Raw genomic sequence first — 18,540 nt, 5'->3', positions numbered from 1 at the left:
GCAAGTCAGTTAAGAACAAAGAACAAGTGGAATGAACACCTGTTTAGCAGCCGTTTGCCTACAAATCTATCTTCAAAACTATCTGTGAAAGGAAAATATGAGACACTTCATGATATTCTGGTTTATCAGCACCGTCTTTGCTAGAGGGCAAAAATAGCCATAGGCCTATCCAGGAGGATGAAACACCCAGGGAAAAATAAACTAATTATAAAGACCACTTCCTGTGTGCCTATAAAACAATTGTCAGTTCAACGTCAACCTTTCCCTGCAAAAAACGGAACTGGCTGTGGTTCATCTCCTTCACATAGAGTTGATCAGGCTGTTGATTGTGGCCTGTTGTTCCACTCCTCTTCAATGGCTGTGAAAGTTGCTGGATATTGGCAGGACCTGGAATGCGCTGTCATATGCGTCCACCCAGAGCATCCCAAACATGCTCAATGGGCGACATGTCTGGTGAGTATGCAGGCCATGGAAGGAATTGTGTACAGATCTTTGCGTCACGGGGCCGATCAGTATCATGCTGAAACGTGATGGCAGCGGATGAATGGCACGACAATGAGCCTCAGGATCTCTGTGCATTCAAATTATCATCGATAAAATGTAATTGTGTTTGTTGTCCATAGCTTATGCCCGTCCATACCATAACCCCACCATGGGGCACACTGTTCACAACGTTGACATCAGCAAACCGCTAGCCCACAGAATGCCATACACGCTGTTTGCATCTGCCCGGTAGAGTTGAAACCAGGATTAATCTGTGAAGAGCACACTTCTCCAACGTGCCAGTGGCCATGGACGGTGAGTATTTGCCGAGTTAAGTCAGGTCAGGACACTGGTGAGGACGCCGCGCACGCAGATGAGCTTCCCTGTGACGGTTTCTGACAGTTTGTGCAGAGAAATTTGGTTGTGCAAACCCACAGTTTGGGTGTCTGGCCTCAGAAGATCCTGCAGGTGAAGAAGCCAGATGTTGAGGTCCTGGGTCTGCAATTGTGAGGCTGGTTGGGCATTCTGCCGAATTCTCTAAAACAACGTTGAGGCGGCTTATGGTCGAGAAATTAACAAAATGATCTGTCAACAGCTCTGGTGGACATTCCTTCAGCCAGAAACCCAATTGCACTCTCCCTCAAAACTTCAGACATCTGCGGCTTGCTGTGTGACAAAACTGCACATATTAAAGTGGATTTTATTGTCCCCAGCACAAGGTGCATCTGTGTAATGATTATGCAGTTTAATCAGCTTCTTGATATGCCTCACCTGTCAAGTGGATGGATTATCTTGGCAAAGGACACATGCTCACTAAAAAGGGACGTAAACAAATTTGTGGCCAACATATTAGAGAAATACGTTTCTTTGCGTATGGAACATTTCTGGGATCTTTTATTTCAGCTCATGAACCTTGGGACCAACGCTTTACATGTTGCGTTTATATTTTTGTTAAGTATAGCTCTCTCGTACAGTATACAGGACTCGTACAGTATACAGGACATGCTTCAATAACGCCTCCTGACCACAACAGAACAATGCCCTAACAGAGACTACGGTTCTAGAATAACAGGACATGACTTAGAAATGACATTCTACAACAGTACATTAGTTCCCCAGGTCATGCAGGTTTTCACAACGTACCTGAGTAACACATTTTTAAGTTGGAGGGAAAAAAAAGCATTTGTACGTTGCAAACAAAAGGCTAGTATGCCTAATATTTACTGTACTATTTACAGAAGATGAGCTGCAGCTAGTTTCGGTTAGTGACTGGATTCATTCTGGACGGGGGGGGGCAGCCATTCTTCCCATGAGGGTACACGGATTCCTCACCTGTGATGAGCTCACGGACCTCCATGTCGTTGGTCTTCCTCAGCAGGCGGATGAGGGCTGGGATACCATCGCAGTTCTTGATGGCCACCTTGTTGTCGTGGTCCTTGCCGTAGGAGATGTTCCTCAGGGCTCCACAGGCCTTGCGGTGGACCTCAGCCTTGGGGTGGTCCAGCAACCCTGCCAGCACAGGGATCCCCTTCAGCTGGCGCACATCCTTCTTGATCTTGTCGTTCTCGTAGCACAGGTGCTGCAGGTAGGCGGCGGCGTTGGACTTGACCGGGTCGATAGGGTGGCCCAGCATGGCGATGACCTCTTGCAGGTCTGGGTCACGCCAGCGCGGGTCCTTGCGGATGCTGTCTATGGAGGGCGAGCGGCGGCCAGCCAGGCGGTCCAGGCTGGCCATGCTACCCCTCTCGGGCTGGGCCAGGGGGGCCGCGTACATGCCATGGATGTAGGGGTGTCGCTCGTCAACCAGCTCTGCCTCGATGGGGTCATCGTACCCCCTGGGAGAGAGAGAGAGAGAGAGGGAGAAGTTTGTACGTTTGAGAAAAGGTCATGTAACATTGTTTGAAGGATTTTTACATCTAGCTGTATGGATTTGTAGCTGGATGTGTTCTGTACAAGGACAATGGTTTACAATTCACTGTCTATGACAGCGAGCTTAACACTACTACTACAACAGATGGAGGGAGCATTTAGCGGAATTTGTATAAGAGGGATGACAAGAAAAAGAGAGGGGGGAATAAGAGTTGAGAAAGGCCAAGTGAGGTAGGAAGGATTGAATGGAGGGAAAAAGGAGACAGGAAGGGGTGAAGGAGAGGTGAAGAGAGGTGCGAGAGATAGGAGGACAGAGACGGGGAGCGACAAGGCTGCTCTGTTATTAACTCTGTCAGAGGGCCTCCCAGCCGGTGAGGCCCGGAAAAACAGCTCCCGTCATTAACAAACAGGCGGCACTTATTAATCATCTCTATAGTCTCGGAGCCATGTTCTCTTTTGCCTTTCTCTCGTATTAATATTGGGGGTGCTGGGGTTTACAGAGAGAGACAGAGAGAGAGACAGAGAGAGAGACAGAGAGAGAGACAGAGAGAGAGACAGAGAGAGACAGAGAGAGAGACAGAGAGAGACAGAGAGAGACAGAGAGAGACAGAGAGAGACAGAGAGAGACAGAGAGAGACAGAGAGAGAGAGAGAGAGAGAGAGAGAGAAGAGACAAAGCAAAGGAGAATAGGGGCAGAGGAAGAAAGAGATCGAGAGAGAAAGATATTGAGATGGAGCCCTGTAGAGCCAAGAGCAAAAGGGACTCTTACAACAAAGTCCAGGCAGAAATTGAAAAAGAAACTCAGAACTTTTTCTGGGCTCCCTCACAGAGGGGCTGGTGTGGTGTGGCCCCCAGGAGAGGCAGCAGCAAAGTGAGCTTCAACGCTCCACCATGCCCACAGGGATGCCTCTGCACCAACATTGCCTCAGGGCCCGGAGGCTGGCTCCTTCTGGTCACAGCAGCACCAAAGACTATGCTTAATGCCCTACTCGGCCTGGTCTGGCTGCCTTCCTGGGACTGGGCCTTTTACGTTAGCCTGGTGTATTCCATTTCTCTGTTCCACAAGCAGCCGCATCCTTTTCCTTTCCCCTGTTAGAGTTGTGGAGTACAAGGAGATCTCCTGACTGACAGATCATTAGGCTTCTGAAGCAAACGGTCTCTCGATACTGAGGGGGTTTAACATGATAACTTGTTGTTATCCAAAGGTATTCATGGTGCTTTTACAAACAGAGACATCCTAAGATGATTTTACTTGGTCCACACGCGTAAGGGTAATATGCTGACCACATCGCCTGTGTTGCGTGAGTGTTGCAAGATAAAATGTACACATGCATGTTATTCAATCATTTAATCCAAAACTGGTCGCACGCGTCAACAAGCATCTGCGTAGGCAGGTTCCATTTTAGAAATTGTAAGTCCCACCTCTCCCATCTCCTCATTGGTTTTTAAGAGCATATGCCCTGTTTTGACAACTAGTGTTCCTGAGGGAAAAAAAGCCTGACATTGTTAAGAACTTAGTTCCCCCATCCTTGAACTTAGCTAACTTCTTATGAGAAACCTCAAAGTAGACAGGGGAACGATGTCTGGCTCATGCTAAAAGCGGTCTCTCTCTCACACACACACACACACTGGGCCTCAGGATCTCAACATTTTACATGCTGCGTTTCTATTTTTGTTCAGTATAGTTGGTTCAGAGTGAGTTTTGATATTTCAACCTGCGTGTCCTAAACGTGTCTGGTGGGGAAGACAAACTCAACATGCGCACAATGGCGGATGCACGGAGCAGGTTTGGTCATCATGTAAGATAAGAGATGCACTTTATTCTCCTCCAAAAGGAAAATAAGCAAGGTCACAAAGTAACCCAGTTGGACTATCCCAAGGGGGTTTCCCTTTATTTGGGGGTAGGAACTACACTACTTTGTCTTGTACTAGCTCTGTTCTCTCCTCTGGTGTCTTTTCATGGGAACAAAGGAGGAGGCAGAGAAAGGAAGTGAGAGTGGGGAATCTAATTAATGTCGCACACCATGCGCCACCGCCTGTAGCCTCCCCTCCTTCCTACCACCGAGAGCGAGAGAGAAAGGCTACTTTATTATACACAACTGGCCAGTCTGTTTTGAGCAACTTTGATGTACGGTGCAACAAAACGGGCGACATCCCTAACTGAGTGCTAGCGGTTAGAGACAAGCACTATGTGCCTTAATTTGAATTTGTTTTATGTTAATTATGTGCATAAAAATGTCTCCCTGCCGCACGTTGCGAGAGGGGAGAATCTCATCAGGATATCGCTGTGTGTTCGCGGGTGCATTACTTTACATATATCATGTTTTATAGCATCACTTTCTACATTTTACTGCCAGTGAAATCAACACAAACTGGGAGAAAAAGCTCAGACCTGAGAAGCAATGTAACTACACACTGAATCCTTATATAAATACAGTGGGGCAAAAAAGTATTTAGTCAGCCACCAATTGTGCAAGTTCTCCCACTTAAAAAGATGAGAGGCCTGTAATTTTCATCCATCATAGGTACACTTCAACTATGACAGACAAAATGAGAAAAAAAAATCCAGAAAATCACATTGTAGGATTTTTTATGAATTTATTTGCAAATTATGGTGGAAAATAAGTATTTGGTCACCTACGAACAAGCAAGATTTCTGGCTCTCACAGACCTGTAACTTCTTCTTTAAGAGGCTCCTCTGTCCTCCACTCGTTACCTGTATTAATGGCACCTGTTTGAACTTGTTATCAGTATAAAATACACCCGTCCACAACCTCAAACACTCCAAACTCCACTATGGCCAAGACCAAAGAGCTGTCAAAGGACACCAGAAACAAAATTGTAGACCTGCACCAGGCTGGGAAGACTGAATCCTCACTAGGTAAGGAGCTTGGTTTGAAGAAATCAACTATGGGAGCAATTATTAGGAAATGGAAGACATACAAGACCACTGATAATCTCCCTCGATCTGGGGCTCCACGCAAGATCTAACCCCGTGGGGTCAAAATGATCACAAGAACGGTGAGCAAAAATCCCAGAACCACACGGGGGGACCTAGTGAATGACTTGTAGAGAGCTGGGACCAAAGTAACAAAGCCTACCATCAGTAACAAGCTACGCCGACAGGGACTCAAATCCTGCAGTGCCAGACGTATCCCCCTGCTTAAGCCAGTATATGTCCAGGCCCGTCTGAAGTTTGCTAGAGAGCATTTGGATGATCCAGAAGAAGTTTGGGAGAATGTCATATGGTCAGATGAAACCAAAATATAACTTTTTGGTAAAAACTGAACTCGTCGTGTTTGGAGGACAAAGAATGCTGAGTTGCATCCAAAGAACACCATACCTACTGTGAAGCATGGGGGTGGAAACATCAGGCTTTGGGGCTGTTTTTCTGCAAAGGGACCAGGATGACTGATCCGTGTAAAGGAAAGAATGAATGGGAACGTGGCTGGGTCTTTCAGCATGACAATGATCCCAAACACACCACCCGGGCAACGAAGGAGTGGCTTCGTAAGAAGCATTTCAAGGTCCTGGAGTGGCCTAGCCAGTCTCCAGATCTCAACCCCATAGAAAATCTTTGGAGGGAGTTGAAAGTCTGTGTTGCCCAGCAACAACCCCAAAACATCACTGCTCTAGAGGAGATCTGCATGGAGGAATGGGCCAAAATACCAGCAACAGTGTGTCAAAACCTTGTGAAGACTTACAGAAAATGTTTGACCTCCGTCATTGCCAACAAAGGGTATATAACAAAGTATTGAGAAACTTTTGACCAAATACTTATTTTCCACCATAATTTGCAAATAAATTCATTAAAAATCCTACATTGTGATTTTCTGGATTTTTTTTCCTCATTTTGTCTGTCATAGTTGAAGTGTACCTATGATGAAAATGACAGGCCTCTCATCTTTTTAAGTGGGAGAACTTGCACAATTGGTGGCTGACTAAATACTTTTTTGCCCCACTGTATATATATATTTTTTTCAGAAGGCTAGGGTTTGGCTGGTATCAAAAGACAAAACAAACCAACCCCCACTGCCATAGCCTGGATCTGGACAGGCAAGCAGCTGCACTGAAAGGTGAGGCACAAACAAAGGCTAAGCCTAAAGATAATGCATGCCATGGCTAGGCTAAGTTTCTAAGGCGTCAACACGGTTTTGGGTCTTGTGGTACGAGGTTAGGTTTAGGGATCGTGGCCAAACTGCAAGGCTAGCCTTGATCAAACATCTCCTGAAACAGGTGTCTTCAGCTCCAGTCTCAAAAATGACTTTGTTGTTACATCCTTCAAGGGTGGCATTTTAAGTCCCACACACAGCTGGCTGAGGACATTACATCCAAATGGTACAGCATAGCATCACCCCCTCCTGTTTTAGAATGTTTCCTTCAAGTCTAGGGAACGTGCACGAGAACCATTCCAAGAACCATTTTAACAGGAACGGGTGAAAGTGGACTTGAACGTGAAGCACCACAAACCTCGTCTGGTAGTTAAGGATAGGAGGGCCCAGAGGCGATTAAGCCCCAGTCATTAAGGCCAAACTGGGCCAGGGCTGCTAGTCCGCCTGCTCCTCTGAGGTTTTGGTCCGAGGGCATCTCAGTTAACCTAGTTAAACCAGTCTGAACCCAGTACTCACCATTCAGAGCAGCCTTCAGTCTCGTTTAACCAGGCTACCTCACAGCTGCATGATAGATAACATGGGAAAAGAAATGGCTGCGAGTGAGTCGAGGATATACAGCACCCAACACTTCCACTGTGAACACCCGGTCTGGTCTAAACACGGTCAGACCTACAGTTCCAGACGATTCAAATGCTAAAAAGGAAAAGACAAGCAAAAGCAACACTGCTGTGAATACCCTCTGAAAAAGAGAGTATGGGTATTGCCAAATGATATCTTCATTACTTTCAGATACATGCGACTACATCAACGGTCTCACATACACTGACAATCAGTGTACAGTTGGGTTTGAAATGGAACTCATTTGAATAGAACTGATGCCAGGGTTGGTAAACGGGTTGCGGACTGAGTGATGGGAATGTCAGGATTTGCATTTAAATTGGCGGCGTTGTGTTGATAGGGGGGGCGGGTTATTTTCAGGATGGGAAAGGCCCTTGCCACCACAGCCGCCAGACATGATGCTCACAGGATGATTACAGTAGCAGCTCACACTCCTCATGGTAATGAAGCTGCTAAATATCCTGCGTGGTCCTCTGTGTGTGTGTGTGAGAGAGAGAGAGAGAGCGCGCGAAAGCGAGAGAGCAAGTGAGTGTGTAGGAGTGACAGCCAATTATGTCGATCAAATCTCCATTCCTGTGGTCTCCGGCCTTCCCCCTGAGGAGACAAACCTCAAAGGATTAGCAGCCGAGAATTTTTTCATCTCTGTTTGGTGGAACATTCCCACATGCTTATGAGTTCTGTGACTTTTCACTATACAAACAACAGATAGCTCATTTTGAATAATGAGCAATAACTTCTTTATGACTCACAAGACAAAACAAATAAATAAAATCAAAGCAGGCATAAGCAAATGTTCCTTTAAAAAAAAAAATCTAATTGCGTCGGCTGTTTTGATGTCATTATCTGTTTTTACAACTAATGTTTGTTCCTGATTTCAATTAAGTGCAGGGAAAAAAGCCTGACATTGTTGAGAACTTAGTCAACTGCTTATGAGAAACCTCAAAGTAGACAGGGGAACGATGTCTGGCTCATGCTAAAAGTGGTCTCACACACACACACACACACACACACACACACACACACACACACACACACACACACACACACACACACACACACACACACACACACACGGCCTCAGGATCTCATCACATTATCTCTGCACATTCAAATTGCCATCGATAAAATGCAATCGTGTTCATTGTTCGTAGCTTATGTCTGCCCATGCTATAACCCCACTGCCACCATGGGGCAGTCTGTTCACAACGTTGACATCAGCAAACCGCTTGCCCACACAACGCCTGCCATCTGCCCGGTGCAGTTGAATCCGGGATTCACCCGTGAAGAGCACACATTTGCATACTGATGTTGGTTACGACGCCAAACTGCAGTCAGGTCAAGACACTGTTGAGGACGATGAGCACGCAGATGCTCACAAATAAATGATTTGGTTGGGCAAACCCACAGTTCCATCAGCTGTCCGGGTGCCTTCATCTCAGACAACCCTGCAAGTGAATATGCCGGATGTGGCGGTCCTGGGCTGGTGTAGTTGCACGTGGTCTGCGGTTGTGAGGCCAGTTTGACGTACTACCAAATCCTCTAAAACAACATTTGAGTTGGCTTATGGTAGAGAAATGAACATTACATTCTCTGGCAACAGCTCTAGTTGACATTCCTGCAGTCAGCATGCCAACTGCACCCTCCCTCAAAACGTGATGCATCTGTGGCATTGTGTTGTGACAAAACTGCACATTTTAGAGTCGTCTTTTATTGTCCCCAGCACAAGGTGCACCTGTGTAATGTCTATGCTGTTTAAATCAAATCACATCAAATTTTATTTGTCACATACACATGGTTAGCAGATGTTAATGCGAGTGTAGCGAAATGCTTGTGCTTCTAGTTCCGACAATGCAGTAATAACAAGTAATCTAACTAACAATTCCAAAACTACTGTCTTGTACACAGTGTAAAGGGATAAAGAATATGTACATAAGGATATATGAATGTGTGATGGTACAGAGCAGCATAGGCAAGATACAGTAGATGGTATCGAGTACAGTATATACATATGAGATGAGTATGTAAACAAAGTGGCATAGTTAAAGTGGCTAGTGATACATGTATTACATAAGGATACAGTCGATGATATAGAGTACAGTATATACGTATGCATATGAGATGAATAATGTAGGGTAAGTAACATCATATAAGGTAGCATTGTTTAAAGTGGCTAGTGATATATTTACATCATTTCCCATCAATTCCCATTATTAAAGTGGCTGGAGTTGAGTCAGTGTCAGTGTGTTGGCAGCAGCCACTCAGTGTTAGTGGTGGCTGTTTAACAGTCTGATGGCCTTGAGATAGAAGCTGTTTTTCAGTCTCTCGGTCCCAGCTTTGATGCACCTGTACTGACCTCGCCTTCTGGATGATAGCGGGGTGAACAGGCAGTGGCTCGGGTGGTTGATGTCCTTGATGATCTTTATGGCCTTCCTGTGACATCGGGTGGTGTAGGTGTCCTGGAGGGCAGGTAGTTTGCCCCCGGTGATGCGTTGTGCAGACCTCACTACCCTCTGGAGAGCCTTACGGTTGAGGGCGGAGCAGTTGCCGTACCAGGCGGTGATACAGCCCGCCAGGATGCTCTCGATTGTGCATCTGTAGAAGTTTGTGAGTGCTTTTGGTGACAAGCCAAATTTCTTCAGCCTCCTGAGGTTGAAGAGGCGCTGCTGCGCCTTCTTCACAATGCTGTCTGTGTGAGTGGACCAATTCAGTTTGTCTGTGATGTGTATGCCGAGGAACTTAAAACTTGCTACCCTCTCCACTACTGTTCCATCGATGTGGATAGGGGGGTGTTCCCTCTGCTGTTTCCTGAAGTCCAAATCAGCTTCTTGATGTGCCACACCTGTCAGGTGGATGGATTATCTTGGGAAAGGAGGAATGCTCACTAACAGGGATGTAAACAAATTGGTGCACAAAACGTTAGAGAAATATGCTTTTTGTGCAAATGGAACAATTCTGAGATGAAACATGAGACAAACACTTCACATGTTGTGTTTACATTTGTATTCAGTGTATATCTGTTTGGCCTTCTTGCGGTCACAATTCACAGTCCACAAATTATTTGTAATTATGTTCCGGCCTCCTGACCATCCGCTGAATCTATTTGATGATCCCCGACACACACACACTTGTTACTAAAGACTAGGAGCGTGGGCAGCACAGTTCTTCCCTCTTATCCTGTAATAGATTACTATACCCTCCTATCTTGTAATAGATTATTATAACCACCATGCTCGGCGAAATCACAGGAAGCCATATTGCACTAAACATCTTAATTTTCCTTTTCCCATAATCGAGGGTTTTCAAAGCGACTAGACGATAAGCTGTAATTAAAATGCTTTAACTCACACATTCATTACAGCCATTTATACAGCAGCCTCAACATCATACTATTAATGGAGGGATACTAATGAGTGTGTGCGTGTGCGAGAGCGAGTGAGAGCAAGGAGTTAGGGTTACAGGTTAAGTTTAGGGTTATGGTAAGGGTTAGGTTTAAGGGTTAGGGAAAAAAGGATTTGAACGCAAACACATTTTAGGATAGAATTACATAACGTGCGTGTGTGGAGACAGACGAGGGCTCTGGGAGGTGCGCTCCTTGCCATGCTAATTCTAGATCCAGTGGTATTATTATAATTGGATTCCAGATGTGTTACATTATCAGGTCTGTTTGTTTGAAAGGTGATACAGGAAGTGATGGAGCACCGCAGTGATGGTGTATGATGGAAAGACGGTACATGTGAGGTTTTTCGCAAAGAAAGGACTCACCCACTGGGCATGGACGTCAGTTCAACAATTCATTTTGATTAACATTTGGTAGTGCTGTCAACTAATGTGAAATCAACTAAAAATGTCACCATGTCATTGGACTTGGGTAAAAAAAAAATGCCGAAATGCAAGGTACACGTTGATAAGGTATCGCGTTGTGAAAATTAAACAGCGAGCTAGCCATCTTAACTGCCTAATCAAGTGTGTGTGTGTGTGTGTGTGTGTGTGCGCGTTAGTATGTTGTGAAACATGGAGCGTACAGTACAAATTGCCTGTCACAGCAACTGCCTCTCAAGCTGATAGAGTGACTCATTGTCTGGCAGTGTGTGTGTGTATATTTGGGTACGTTTGCATCTGGAAGTGTGTGTGTGTGTGTGTGTGTGTTCCATGCAGACAGAAGCTCTGATTAAAGGGAGGCACCATCCATCTGTACTTCCCACCCCTGCACTAGGCATAACTATAACTGTTAGTGCTATCCAGGACACTCTAAACTATAACCCTAACCTTAAACTTGGTAATATCTAACATTTTGGGTGACCTGACCAAATTCACATAGAAATCTGAGTTCTAGGTCTATCATTCTACATGAAAGCAAGTATATGAAGTAGATGTGTTCTATGTGGGCTATTTCTATGCTTTCTGTTCTTAAGTTTTGTTTTTGAGTCTTACTTCAGTTATGTACACAAGTTTCATGCTGCAAACACAATATTTTTGGTTATGGAAAATATATTTCACAGCGGTTTAGATGGTAGAATGATACTCTACGCTATATTATCTTATTTTGTTTCATAAATTGAAATTAGGTGAACCATTAGAGTTTTCGCAACCAGGAAATAAACGGTGGAGCGATATCTGCATAGCGCAACTTTAACCATTAAAAATGTCAACTTCAATGGGGTAGGGATGTCCCAAAGATCCTGGACAGCAAGGACGTAAATATAACACATCACCACGCTGCGTTTACATCCAGGGTGTGTATGTGTGCTTGATTAACAATGTCCCCGAAATGCAGCCCAGCACTGTCAGAGGCTGCCACAATGCTATTCTGCATCGCCTTTGAACATCTCCATGACAGACACACAGGATTACTCTCTTCCTCCCTCACAAACTTCCTCAGTTCACTCCCCTTCAAACTGGCTTAGGGCACTTATTTCATTCTTCTCCGATGGAAAGAAAAAAAAAGAGAATATAGAAGTTTGAATAAATCCATCTGTTACAGATCACTAGTCAAAAAACAAGTATTTTAAACACACACTGCTCCACGTTAAACATCACCTTCAATTTGCTTGAGGTTTCTTTCTTGTGCTACAGAGTACAGGAAAAGTGGACATTGTGTGGCCTGATGGGACTGCACAATCACAAGGGGAGATAATGTGGTACTAATTGCAGCCTTGACAGACAGACTTTACGGAATGTTGCCTGTAAAAAGTGTTTTATCTGGCAATGTTTTTAAGAACCCAATTCATACAGTCCCAATTTCTACCACATTCTTGCAGGGATAAGCCTCTCATATCTCTTGCACACAATACCGGTAAGTAGGAGTGGCAGTAGACGTGGGCAGATGTGGGTAGATATCTATATATATTTTTTTTAATACATTAAAGAAATCCATTATTATCGGGTCGGTGCAGCCTATAGGGAAACATGGCTGCGCCATGAAAATTAAATCAATAGTTTTGTTCATTAAACAGACAAGACATTTACCCTGATCACAGTAAATACACATTTTATGGTAGGCTAATAATATAATGGAACATAACAGAATAAAATACAAATAATATTTGCGTCAAGGGAACGTGTGAAGTTTGGAAACAGAGCCCGAGCCTGTGTTTTTGTTGTTGTTGTAAATCCATGTTCATATCTCCTTCCTACCCTCACTCTGCTTCGTTAGGGAGCAGGCGTCGGGTCTTCCACAACCTCTGCGGGCTTTTGGAGTTGCCTATATGCAACCGAGGAAAAAATAATAAATAATCCTACACTTGATTTAGGCTACATTATCGCGTGCTAAACGTTTCTGATCGTTGATAAAAGAGCCATACCACCACCACTTATCTGCCCAGACAGAATGAACCAAATCTACAGACGGAGATTCAGTTAAACAAAATCACATCGATCGATTGAGACAAGTCAGTCACAGGCTTTTTGGTCGGGAGTAGGCCTAGGCTACTAAATTACTGCGAGTGAAGAGCAACATAATCCACTTGTTAAACTACATAAACATGCGGGCTAAATGTTCTGATCCGTGCTAATGAATGAGCCAACCAGACAAGATGATCGTGCGCAGCACTCACCTCAACTTTTAGACAAGTTAGCAAGTTTACATTGCAGTATATGTGTTGCCCGTGTGCGAAAAGTCTAGTAAGTGTGTGCCAATACCACCGCAGCATTATGGCTACATTTCATCCTAAGCCATATGCAGAACTTCAGCGCAATCATGACTCGGTCGGTCCGCGGAAATAAGTTTAGGATTTGATAACAGCAACACCTTTCAGTTATAAAGAAAAAAAGTTGGTTGGGAAAATGTGGTTTGAAAGGTGTATAGGTGACTAAGGGCCCATTATGGGTTTTTTGTCAGAGGCTAGCTGGCTGGTTTCTGGCAGAAGGATCCGGAGGTTACAGACATGTTAATGAAGGTCGCCGAGAGTGACACGGCTCAGGGAAGAGACAGACAACACCGCCTCTCTCCCTCTGTCTCACCGCTTCTCTTTCTTTCTCGCTCTAGCTCTCCCTCAATCTTCTCTTCCCATGTCTAACGATCTCCACTTTCCCTCGGTCTGTTTCCCTATCGAACTGTCCGTCGCTGACGGTCTCTTTGTCCAACTGCCTCTCTCTCTCCCCCTCCCTCTGTATATCTGCCTCTATTTCTCTCTCTTTCTCTGCCTAACGGTCTCTTCTCCCTCCCCCTCTTTTTCTATGTCTAACAGTGTCTTTCTGACATAAACACATGTTCAACCGCCATTTGCATGAAAACGGATATCAAAGCCTCTTCCCTTCAACGCCACCTCCTCTGTAGGAATCTCAAAAAGAAAATACATCTGTTGACATATGTACACACACACACACACACACACACACACACACACACACACCTTCGTTTCTCACGCATGCTAGAAGAATAAGACATGTATTCTTAATTTTCCTCATCTTGAGAAGACTATTCTTCTCACGTCTCAGACAATGCCTGTAGCCATGCATAAAACTAGTCTTCATTGTGCATCACATAGAAGAAAGAATCGGTCTCCAGCTGTTAAGACGCACCAAGGCGTAGCTAGGATACAGCTAGGAGGATACAGCTAGGACAGGGGTGTCAAAGTCAAATGGACGGAGGGCCAAATAAAAAAATCAGCTACAAGACGAGGGCCGGACTGTTCGAATGTTCATTGAAAAATTTTTAAATGACGCATATAGTCTAGTGAACCTAATTGAACCTACTGAAAACCTAACAAATATATTACAATATGATCAGATAAATAAAGCAATATTTTCTTATGGCTCTGTCAGTAATCTTTAATTTTCAACAGACACAAAAGACAAATTTCCTTTATATAAATATCCCCATAACATGAACATTAAATGAAAGAAACCGGTATTCAAGGCACCATCAGTAGACTATATTTTCTATTTTAGCAAAAGTGGGCTAAATTTACTTCAAAGAAAAAACAATAATAGCAATTTTCTATCATCCACTCAACTGAAATATTTTTAAAATATAATTGGATTGAAATACAAAAAAATAAAGTGCAAAAATCTATTAATCAAAAACAACACTTTGTTTAAGGAGAAGTAACATGCAGTGAAAACAAATATTAAATTTTAACTTTTAAACTTGAACTGAGTAAAAACTCTAAATATGTGATTGCACAGTAATGTTCACTTGTTTGAGGTTGAGGGTGATACTTGGTGGTGTCCCATCTTTTCCACAAGTTCATCAATGTTCGGGGTAAGGCTCTGAGCTGAAGAAATCCTCAGAATTGAGTGGAGGTGTTCAGCAGTAAGTCGACTTCTGTGTGATGTTTTGTTCAGGTTCATCAAAGAAAACAGTTGTTCACACAGGTATGTGCTGCCAAACATAGACAACGTTTGAGCAGCCTGGATGCGCAGCTGGGGCATTGTGCCGGGGAGGAAACGGGCGAACTCCGCAGCACCCACTGCCGCATATTTTGCCCTCAGTGCATCATTGCATTGGAGGTCAATCAACTCCATTTGGAGGTTTGGTGGTGAGCTTTCCACGTCAACAGCAAATGGGTTACCGAGCAGTTCCAACCTGCTTTTTTGTGCTTCAAAGTCAGCAAATCGGCGTCGAAAGTCAGCGGCAAGCATACCTATTTTATCAGCCAACTGTGTGCTCGGGAACGCACTGGTAGAGAGCTTCTCTTTCATGGTCTGGCAGCTGGGAAAGTGGCTCAAATTTTCTTTCCGCATCTGCGTCTCCCACAGAGTCAGTTTGGTTTTAAATGCCTTCACTGTACTGTACATATCAGAGATGACACGATCCCGACCCTGCAGCTGCAAGTTTATTGCATTCAGATGACTCGTAATGTCACACAGAAAAGCCATTTCACACAGAAACATTTCGTCTCGGAGTTGTGTTGTGTCTTTCCCTTTGCTGTCCAAGAACAGACAAATCTCCTCACGAAGCTCGAAACATCTTTGAAGCACCTTTCCCTGGCTTAGCCATCGCACCTCTGTGTGATAAGGCAAATCACCATGCTCCGTTTCTAACTCCGTCAGAAATGCCTTGAACTGGCGGTGATTCAAACCTTTGGCTCTGATAAAGTTAACTGTGCGCGTGATGATGCTCATTACATGCTCCATTTTCAAGGCTTTACCGCACAACGCTTCCTGGTGTATGATACAATGATAAGCTGTCAGCTCACCTGTCGCGTTTTCCTCTTGCATCTTTTCCCGTATCTTCGCCACCAGTCCGCTCCTGTGTCCACACATCGCAGGTGCTCCGTCGGTTGTCAAACCCACGAGTTTTTCCCAAGGCAGCTCCATCTCATTTACACATCTTGACACCTCTTCATACAAATCATGCCCCGTAGTTGTGCCATGCATAGGACGTAAAGCCAAAAACTCCTCTGTCACGCTTAGGTTGGAGTCCACTCCGCGGATGAAAATTGACAACTGGGCAATGTCAGAAATGTCGGTGCTCTCATCCACAGCCAAGGAATATGCAATAAAATCTTTTCCCTTTTTCACAAGCTGCTCTTTTAGATTGATGGACAACTGGTCTACTCTCTCGGCAATGGTGTTTCTGCTCAGACTCACATTTAAAAAGAGTTGCCTTTTTTCTGGGCAAACTTCGTCACAAACTTTAATCATGCAGTTTTTGATGAAATCCCCCTCCGTAAATGGCCGGGCTGATTTAGCGATCTCTTCTGCCAAAATAAAACTGGCCTTGACAGCAGCCTGGCCTTGTGATTTGGCTTTTTTGAACAGAGCCTGTCGAGATTTGAGGCCTCGTTTTAATTCCTCTGCCTTTTGTAGCCTTTGTTCCATGTCCATATTCTTGTTTTTGTCCGCGTGTTTCGTTTCATAATGTCGTCTCAGATTATACTCTTTCAGTACCGCCACACTTTCTCCACACAGAAGACACACAGGTTTTCCAGCTACCTTCGTGAACATATACTCCGACTCCCACCTTGTTTGAAACCCCCGGTTCTCAGTATCCACCTTCCGTTTTGCCATTTTTGATGGGTATCTGAAAGTTAATTTTACTGTGATGCTGACGACTGCTGTGCCAATAAATATTGAAATGAAGCAGCCTACTGCTCGGTGCGTCACCTTTGCATTGTGGGAAATGTAGTATTGGTGCGTGTAAAAGATCTGCGGGCTGCCGGCTTGCTGCGGGCCGGTTCTAATAATAAATCAAGATCATCCCAGGGGCCGTAAAAAACCTTCTTGCGGGCCGGATGTGGCCCGCGGGCCTTGACTCTGACATATGTGAGCTAGGAGGATACAGCTAGGAGGATACAGCTAGGAGGATACAGCTAGGAGGATACAGCTAGGAGGATACAGCTAGGAGGATACAGCTAGGAGGAAACAGCTAGGAGGAAACAGCTAGGAGGAAACAGCTAGGATGATACAGCTAGCTACATCCACTCAAACAACAATCACAGCTAATCGCCACCCTGCTCAAAAGTTGAGTCCTATCTATACTTTATCTATATGTAACAAGAAAGACATGTTTTCAAAATAAACCTGGCCAAGAAAGCAGCTCACATCCATTTTTTCAGACAACCTAAACCAAACCAGTCCAGTCCAATCCTATCTTCCAGGTCACCTAAACATTTTCAGACGACTAAAACCAGACAGCGTTCTGTCACATCTATCGTTCTCACCTGACACGTGGCCCGTCACGGAGTGGCTCTCTCACGGTCCTGCCGCGGTTGGTGCCAGGCAGCGTGCCTTGGCGCCGGCTGGCGGTGGAGTAGTCAGGGTCCAGGTCATAGGGCTCCTCCTCCTCAGGGCCCAGGCTGCGGCGGTCGTCCTCTAGTCCGTAGGGCTCTGGCTGGAAGCGTTCTGGCTGGGACCGGTTCAGGTCCACACTGCTGCTGCCCATGGGCACCTGAGGCTGGGCCACGTGGCCGTAGTCATCCTTCCGAATGGGTAAGGTCCCGTAGCTGTTCTCCGTCCGGTAGCTGTTAGCCATGGCGTAGGGATAGCGGGGCGGCCGGAAGTTGACGCCACGTGACAGGCTGCCGTAGTTGTCTGTCACGTCTCCAATCCCGTAGCCGTCGTGGAGGCCATAGTGGCGCCCACCATAATGGCTCCCGCCGGCATCGGGGGGGAGCGTGTCGGTGTAGGAGTCGTTGTAGTTGTTGTAGGAGCGCGTGAGCGTGGAGGTGGCCTGCGGCGTGGTGATATAGCGCTCGCCGTTCTTTAGGTAGCGCCGGTCGATGGAGTCTGTGTAGCTGCCCAGCGGGGAGGAGCCCTCGGGTAGGGGCAGGCCGTCGGGGCCCAGGGGCACCTGTCGAACCGTCCGCGTGGTCACCGTCTTCACCATCTTCGTCACCTAGAGAGGTGGTCACAAAGACAGAGTTAGACTGATGACATAATCCTGATTACATTATAAGTTAAATCAGTTACTACCCAATCCTGAAAGTCTATTGTGTGTATGGGCCACACACACATAACAGTTGATGAGGACAATGTTTAAACATTCTGATCACCCTGACATGACTGTACTTGACAGTATGTTCAGGTGTCCCACCAGACAAACAGACAGACTACAGATGAATCCCGTCCCCAGACAGCTCTCTCTATATGGTAGTAAGTCAGCCTGGGGAGGAGGTTACCTACAGATAAACCCAGTGAGAGACAGGTGGTTAGGTCAGAAACACAGCATGGACACAGCACACCGATGCAGCCTGTTGAATCGCAGACAGGCCAGTGGGATGCCGATGCCACACAGTGAGTGCTGAGGAATGAGATGAGGACAACATTGTTCCTTTAAAAAGAGTGACACTGCAGGCAGGCACTGTCAATAACAGGTCGAAGGTCATGCATTGGGAAACTCCGAATGAGAAAGGGTCGTACCATTGCTTTTCATCTATTTCTATTCTAAAAAAAACAAGGCTAGGTTGTGTTGGAAATAAGGGTGAGTTTCTGTGACATCTCCTCCCCCCCCCCCCCATATGGAATAGGGGGCCATTTCGGAAGGTGACAGTCATAACTGGGGAGTGACTGTGTC

At 45.4% G+C, this 18,540-nt stretch overlaps 1 protein-coding gene across 16 annotated transcripts in view; it reads right to left on the bottom strand.

Moving 5' to 3' along the window:
* The window catches only part of LOC110525852 (armadillo repeat protein deleted in velo-cardio-facial syndrome homolog), a 233,601-nt gene that overhangs the window by 51,144 nt on the left and 163,917 nt on the right, over positions 1–18,540 (bottom strand). For all 16 annotated transcript variants that reach the window (XM_036979987.1, XM_036979986.1, XM_036979992.1 and 13 more), the window contains 2 exons: positions 17,189–17,862; positions 1,816–2,318 (listed from right to left, as the gene is read on the bottom strand). In XM_036979987.1, the coding sequence (XP_036835882.1) occupies positions 1,816–2,318; positions 17,189–17,862 (1,177 nt within the window). The remainder of the gene's footprint in view (positions 1–1,815; positions 2,319–17,188; positions 17,863–18,540) is intronic.

Source organism: Oncorhynchus mykiss, chromosome 6, assembly GCF_013265735.2.
Source record: "Oncorhynchus mykiss isolate Arlee chromosome 6, USDA_OmykA_1.1, whole genome shotgun sequence".
NCBI lineage: Eukaryota > Metazoa > Chordata > Actinopteri > Salmoniformes > Salmonidae > Oncorhynchus > Oncorhynchus mykiss.
This window is presented reverse-complemented; position numbering and strand designations above follow the sequence as displayed.